The following is a 7,780-nucleotide window of genomic DNA, read 5'->3' on the forward strand; positions in this document are numbered from 1 at the left end:
GCTCTGTAGACCAGGCTGGTCTCGAACTCACAGAGATCCGCGTGCCTCTGCCTCCCGAGTGCTGGGATTAAAGGCGTGCGCCACCATCGCCCGGCTGGACTACCTTTAAATAAGGAGTTTTGCTTTAAGCCAGGTGTGCTGGCAGCTGCCTGTAACCTCTGTACTTGAGAGGCAGCACACATTCAAGGATACCCTGGGCTACACAGGAAGGACCTGCCTCAAACACAAAAACAAAATCAAAGAAGATATTTATCAAATAAAAAAAAATAACTGGTTCTACTTTTTTCAACACTAGTCCAATTTAGTTTTAACAAAATAATTTGACAAGAAAATACTTTCTACTGACAAATATTATTTCCTACAATGCAAAAAAAAATTTTTTAACACAAATTCTATTGCAGAGGCATTAAATGTCATAATTTAAAGACATTCCAGTTAGGCTGTTTGAATTTATAAATTTTTGATGAATTCTTTTCTTTCAAATTATGCCAAAGTCTAGGTGAGATGACTTACACACTTAGACCTGACTAAATTACAAACTCAGACCTACTCTTACTAAGAGCTGCTGGGTCACTAAGGAACTCGTTTCTTTCCTGTTGCTTTGTTCTTCCCAAGGACTTTAAAGCTGTGACAGGAACAAGTCACTTACCACTGACAAGCAAACTTTTCACTATCTATTTCCACTATTCCTGGAGGTGGAGCGGCATGCTGTGTTACAACTGTTCTGGAAGCTAAAGAAAAGATACATTAGTATATCACTTAAAAAATGTGGTCAGTATATGCTACATTCATGGGCACTGAACCGGTTCTTATTTATAAAGAATATCTTCTACAAAGGTATGGAAATACATGGGAAAAAAAACACAAAAAATTAGAGAAAGAAAGCAAAGTGAGCATATATTATATCAGATATTGTTTTAGATTCTTCCTATTTTGCTTAGCCTAATGGATAATTAGCTACTAGCAATATAAACTATTTTTCCCATCCTCAGAAACTGACTGAATACTTTATATATTTATTATTTTCCCAGTTCTTTGTTGTGTAGTTACAGGGAAGAAAATCAAGTCACAAAGTGATTAAAATAGAACCAGGCCTGAGTAAAGCGGTGGACCTGCGTGGAAGGAGTGCAGTCTGGTGGCAGTGTGCTTGCCTAACCTAGGTACAATGCCTTCATTCAGTCTCAGCACTGAAGTCAATAAATAAACAAGTGAACAAACAGAAAGGCTAACACCGCCAGCTTGATAAACATCTGTCAGCTGTTGCACAATGCATTAAAAACAATAAATTCATTTTTTAAAAAGATGAGTATTAATTCTATAGAATTTCTAGATTAAGATGGAACAGAAAGCAAGAGAGTTACCAATTCAAGGCTAGCCTTGGCCTCATGAAAAGACCTATTTCAAAAAACAAGCACAGAAATTTTGCTTCATATAAATAATAAAAATTAGCTTTGTGGGGGTAGACCCCGAGTGTGTGCTGGCACACAAGCACTAACAGCAGCATGTTCTACCCCAGCTATATTAGTTTGGTTTTGTGGCACACATTTTATGTATTAAATGAGGGAAATCTGTACCATCAAGATTTTTAGAAGAATGGAATAAAAACATATGATACAAGGCACTTTATAAATATCAGAAGCAGCACACTGAAATATAGTAATGTTCAATATTGAATACTACTTCAATTTTCTTAGCCCAGTGATCCACATCAATAGCATCAGCATATCACATGAACTTGTTAGAAATGAAAGTTCACAGGTCCCACCTGACTAGAAAATTCAGAACTCTGTGCTGTACATATGTCTTCAGATGATTCTAATCAGCAAGATTTATAACAATGTCTTGTACATACCATTTTAGAAATAAAACCTATCTTAAGAGGAGGCAACAAGTCAAGCATTTCATAATTCTTTGGTTTTTAACAAGAAGAAAGAAAGCAAAAAAAAAGGGGGGGAAAGAGGGAGGGAGACAGACAAACAACAAAAAAGAAGAGAGCTATAGTTGCCAGATGAACAATAAAAATAAGCTTAATATTTTTTGGATGATTGTTTAAAAAAATTCAAAGATTCCAAGTTCTCTCCTTGTCGATTCATTGACATGACCTAGATTGTCAACTTGTATCTTTAATGCAAACTCAGGGGTCACACAGGTGGCCAGGCTAATCTACATGGGTCACAAAGCACAACCAAGTCTTAAATGGGAAAGGGACTGCTAGTGGTGAGAGAGAGAGGGTTAGAAGAACGGAAGGAGAAAAAACAGGGAATAATCAGAATACATTGTTTACACAGAAAATGTCACCAATTTAAAAAAAAGAGAAAACAGGATTAATGCTGGTTCCGCTCCATTCTAGCAATAACAGTGCACATCCACACATATGCTGCATGGATAGTTCTGGGCCCTGAGAATACTTCCAAGCACCTCACTTTGCACTTAAAGATTATTTAGAAACAAGGCCTGTGCTTACTCTTGTCTGATGTACTATTTACTACTGAAACTTGTCATTATAAAACAAACTTCTAAAAAGAGTTTCATAAAGAAACAAACATTTACCAAGTGTACTTTAAGGCTGGGAACATGTGAAGTGATGGAAAGAGACTCCAAGCATAAGCCATTACAGTAGGAAAAGGATTAGGAGGCCACAAGGGTGAGGACGAAGTAAAGGAGGGCTTTCTACAGTAGGCGACATTGTGAAAGCATTTCTGTCATTTTGGCAAGGATGTTAGGATTGAACTCAGGTTGTGCTGCCATGGATGTGCTTTGACACTGACCCAAATTCTTAGTCTATACACATTTGAAAAATGCTTTATGGCATCAAAATTCTAATAGCTATAAAGAACACGGTATTATTTTTAAAAGCCAGTTTAATATCCATCAAGAAAATATACTTTTTGCAATTATTTAAATTATGATGAAATAAAGATGCTGACCTAAAAACAGCTAAAATACTTTCATGATGATGAAGAAGGCAAAGTTTCAAGATAATCCTTCCATAAGAGAGCAGTACTACACCGCAGAAGTGTCCTGCTACAAAGAATAGCCAAGTGAATGCTCTCCAGCTCAAAGTTAATTCTCTCAGTCTCTAAAGTCCTCCTTCCACCTCTGTGATTCACTTACTACCTAAGTGAATAATCTACAGGTCATTAATGCTTACCTGTCTTCATTAGACAAATGAGAGAGCTAGAGGGTAATACACAAATAACTTGCTCAGGAATATACTGATCCCATGAATAAAACCACAAAAAATAAGCACTGATTGCTTATACATCCCTCATATTTCGTTAATTGTTCTGAATCTGCCTCCTCTATTTTATCTAGTCCTCCCTCAGTGCTCACCTTGATCTTGCTGTACCTATAATATAGGCTAGCTATGAAATCCGAAGTAATATGTCTTCTTTAGCCAACTCTTTGTAAACATTACTTCTTTGCATTGCACATTTGAATTTACCCTAAGTATCAAATCTTACACACCCATAAGCATATTGAAAAAGAACATATGAAAACACTAACCTGGGCCAGATGCTACATGGGCCTGGGTTTGGACCTGCTCTATAGCTTGGGGCCTAATTTCAGATAAAACTTGATGACTGGAGCTTGGATGTTCAACGAGTTTCACTGCAGCTAGTGCATCAGGGCCAAACATCTGAATGTCCATAGAAACCAGACACACTAGCATATCTAAAATTAAAGGAGAGGAATTAGTTAATAATATTATAAATCAATATCAGAATTATGGGTGAACTATTAAAAAAAGAGAAGCAGCCCAATCTCTAAAAATATTTTAGTATCTGAGGAAGAAACTAGATGTCTTCATTTTTAAAATGTTTCCAAAGTAATTCTGATATGTGTCCAGATTTGGGGATCACTGATATGGAAACTGACCTTTTAATTTCTCAATAACATCATCTTTAAGTTAAATCTTTATTAACCTTGATCTAAGTGTTCATCCCTACGAAAGGCAGAATGCTAACATAGCATGTCAGTGAGTATATCTAAACTAGTGAGGCTGCAAGGGTCAACTCACTGCTCTTTAAGACAGTGCCACTGTGAGCACGTGCAGAACCAAAAGGAAACTTGTCTCATTTGAGCCACTTACTAACCATCACTGATGACTGTCTGCATAGGGAGTTCTGAAGGAGTCGGGCACAGTGGCCCTGTTAACTTAGATCTGACTTACAATAGGAACATGCTGACAGCTACAAAATCAAGTTTGTCATACAGCAGATGTTCCTTATCATCTAAAAGGTTTACGTAAAGTTGCATGTCTGAGGGAGTAATAACTTTTCAACACTACACAATAAATCCTCAATGCCAAAGTTTCCACACCATATCGTATTGGTTTTCCTCAATAAAGAAAATACTTGTGCCAAAGATGTAGTTCAGTTGGTAGAGTGTTTATCTAGCATGCACAAAACTCTGAGTCTCATCCCCAGCAAGGTGGTGGCTCATACCTGTTATGTCAGCATTCGGGAGATGGTTTTGAGCCCAGCTCAGGCAACATAAGACCCTGTCTCAAAAAATAAAATAAAACTGTTGATGTTGTCTTACCTATGCTCTTTTCTACTTTTGCAATTTTTGTGCAGGCAATATCTCCCATTTCAGTGAGCATGTACAGCACCTCTAGTGTGGAGGTTACAAGTAGCACATCAGGCAAAGTGAGGTGACAAATTATCTCTCTGTATGAGTCTTGATCCACATATTCACAAATCAACACACCATTATCTTCTGCTTTGCAAAGATTTCCCAAAATTTCCATGCCTGCAAGAGCACATATGTTTTGTTTTTGAAATAAATAATAAAGTTTGTTCACATGAAATAATAAAAAAAATTGAGTTCTCACCCCTCATCTTTAAAAACCTATCCCTTGACATTAGGCATTTTGTAACAGTATGGAACATCAGATGAGTAGTTTTGAAATCAACAGGGTCCAATAAAAGCTGGAAGAAAGAAAGGACACCATCACTGAGCTATGCTTCTTCCCAAACTGCATTTTAAACTTAATAAAAATGAACAAGACAACGTTGTATTACTTTAAAAATATAAGTGACATGGAAACAGTTATCATTAAATTTGTAGTATCCTTTCAAATGCCCCCCCCCAGAAATATGACTCTTCTACACCACCTTTCAGCCACAAATATACATAACCATTTAAAATCTGGCAAATATAGGCAGATACAGAATGTAACATTTCAAAATTTTAAAGTAAATGTGGATAAAAACAAAAAGACATGTTAAGGAAATGCCACATGCTTACCTCAGCTGCAATATTTCCTAATGTGTCAAGGCCTAATTGCCTTAATGAAATAAAATGACTATGAGCAGAGAGTAATAAGAAACGAAGACAGGTGCGATTAGCTGCCAAGAGCTTCACATTGCCCTCCTCAAAGGAGAGGTTCCGCAGAATCACTGCGATCTGAAGGACCCGCTGTCCTTCTATGTCATTAATGCCCAGCTTTCGAGGTGGATGAAATAAAGATTCCCAAATCCATTCTCCTGATGTATCTTCTGCAACAAAAAATACAAATTTCCCTGAAGCTGCTATTTCATTTATTATTGTTATTCTAAAAGTAAGTAATAAGCTGACCTGTGCTGACTGACTTACCATGAGACTTGTTTCTGTCAGAAATTAGGTCACGCACTTCATTGTCATCAACAATGTCTTTCCAAAACTGCAATGAGAAATGCTGATGATTTAAAACAAATATTATATTACTTTGATAAATGTTACATAAAACAAAACTATTTTTTTAAACTATTTTTCCATTCCTATGGATTGTGTTACAACCTATGGATTTTTTTTTTTGACATAACCACTTGCTTTTCACGCAGCTTAATAAAAAATTTTTATAGACCAAAAGTTCTTAATCTGGGTCCACAGAATCTTGTAAGGTATCTGGGAATTTGGATGGGGAAGAAAAATGGCATCTTAATATTCTTAAGTGGATTCAAGCATTTCTTCAGTGGTTTCTTCTCCTACAGGTACTATCTACCAAAGCACAGCGAGATTAGAAGCACCTGTGATTTCTCAACCACAGGAATTGCACATATTTTCAGGTTGTCTTACAACTATGCAAACTGTGATTTATGCAGATCAATACATGTAAACTGCATCTATAACTTGTGTTATTATCACAGTGCCCATCTTTACAGGCTCTTCTGATACACAGAGTACACTGGTAGGGTGGATGTTTTAAGTTGCTTTCCAGTGTTTCCAAACGGTCTTTGAACTTTACATAGAAAGAGATGAGTCCAAACCTACAAACTGTTAAACAGACTTTCAGGACTTACACAGATCTATTTTACAAAATTCCAGTTTGTCAAGGCTTGTGACCCTAACGTAGGTATAACAGGGGAAGTGGTTCATGTTTCATTCTAAAGACTGAAATGCACACACTGAGGTAACTGAGTTTTGGAAACAAATTTTTTTGATTTTGAGGTTATCAGTATGAATAAAGGTTTCCAGGCACACCAGACCACTGAGGGTCTACTACACAAACAAAAAGTCTTGCGGTATTTGGTAACAACAGAAAAGAACTAAGTTATTAAAGAAATACAAAGTTCAATAGTCAATTTAAAAAAACAAAAAACAAAAAACAAGAAACAGTAAATAATGAAGATACCAGATGTGGAAGTCAGAATGATCATGGATAGTAAGTAGCTCCAAAGAAATAAAAGACTGAGCATTTTGGCAAAGGAATGGAAACTAAAAGAAACAAATTCCAGAACTACAAAACAATAACTGAGTTTAAAAATTCAAGAAATGGGCTTAACAACTAACAATTGTCAAAAGTGAACACAGAAAGTTTGAATTTTAAAGAAAAAAAAAAAGATGACCATAAAAAGGTCTGTGAGAAACTACCTTAGTGGGAGGAAAGTGAGAACAAAGTAGGCTGGGTGTTAAGGAAAGAGATTTTCTAAATAAATTAAAGTTCTAAGCTGCAGAATGAAGAAATACTATTTCAAAGAAACTAAATAAAAGTGTAGGGATGTAGAACTTCTTAAAAAGAAAGACAAAGAAATAATCAATGCAGGCAGACAAAAAAGACAGAGAACTTTAAAGTGACAGCAGAGTTTGTAGAACCCAGAACACTTAGGGAACAGAAAAGTAGTGGAACAAGGATTTTAGGGGAAATGGTCTGATGGGGCTTCTGGCCAGGTAAATAATGGAGCAATGGGTACCGGTGTACCAACTTTCCATAAACTAACATGCATGGAAAGTATTTTCACGATTGGACAACAGGTGTGCAGGACTGAGAGCACGGAAATAAAGGAGCAAAGGGTTGCACACCGATCACCCACAATTCTATTTGTACTTTATTTCTGGGCAAAGACGTACAAACAGAAAGAAACTCAAGAGACAGTGACTGCTAACATGAGCAGATTGTTTAGGGCTTACTTCAAACCAATGCAGACAGCATCTGAAAGCCAATCTGTAGCAATAAGGAACCATGTAGCAAAAGCTCCACAAATCTAGTAGGGGTACCAAAGTTGTACATCTGTACGGTAATATTCCACACAATAGGAAAAACATGGAAACAACACTACAGAGGTACGACAGAAGTTCAGAGAACAGAGAAAGTTTGTAAACTGAGCTAATTCAACAGAATTCCTACAGATACCAAACACTGGGTAAGATTAATCTACACATATTATGGTACAAGTCTTCAGTGGCCTTTAATCTCCATGTATTCAAGACTTGGTCCCTGCAGGGAGAGGGTGGTACTGGCAGGCTGTAGAGAGCTTTGTGGAATGGGGTCAAGTAAAAGCTTTTTTTTTTTTTT

The 7,780-nt window shown here is 36.6% G+C and overlaps 1 protein-coding gene across 2 annotated transcripts in view; it reads right to left on the reverse strand.

Moving 5' to 3' along the window:
• The window catches only part of Arid2 (AT-rich interaction domain 2), a 133,530-nt gene that overhangs the window by 43,150 nt on the left and 82,600 nt on the right, over nt 1-7,780 (reverse strand). For both annotated transcript variants that reach the window (XM_005354004.2, XM_026782509.1), the window contains 6 exons: nt 5,602-5,668; nt 5,254-5,504; nt 4,838-4,934; nt 4,546-4,755; nt 3,508-3,675; nt 650-731 (listed from right to left, as the gene is read on the reverse strand). In XM_005354004.2, coding sequence (XP_005354061.1) covers nt 650-731; nt 3,508-3,675; nt 4,546-4,755; nt 4,838-4,934; nt 5,254-5,504; nt 5,602-5,668 — 875 coding nt within the window. The remainder of the gene's footprint in view (nt 1-649; nt 732-3,507; nt 3,676-4,545; nt 4,756-4,837; nt 4,935-5,253; nt 5,505-5,601; nt 5,669-7,780) is intronic.

This window comes from Microtus ochrogaster, chromosome 15, assembly GCF_000317375.1.
Source record: "Microtus ochrogaster isolate Prairie Vole_2 chromosome 15, MicOch1.0, whole genome shotgun sequence".
Classification (NCBI taxonomy): domain Eukaryota; kingdom Metazoa; phylum Chordata; class Mammalia; order Rodentia; family Cricetidae; genus Microtus; species Microtus ochrogaster.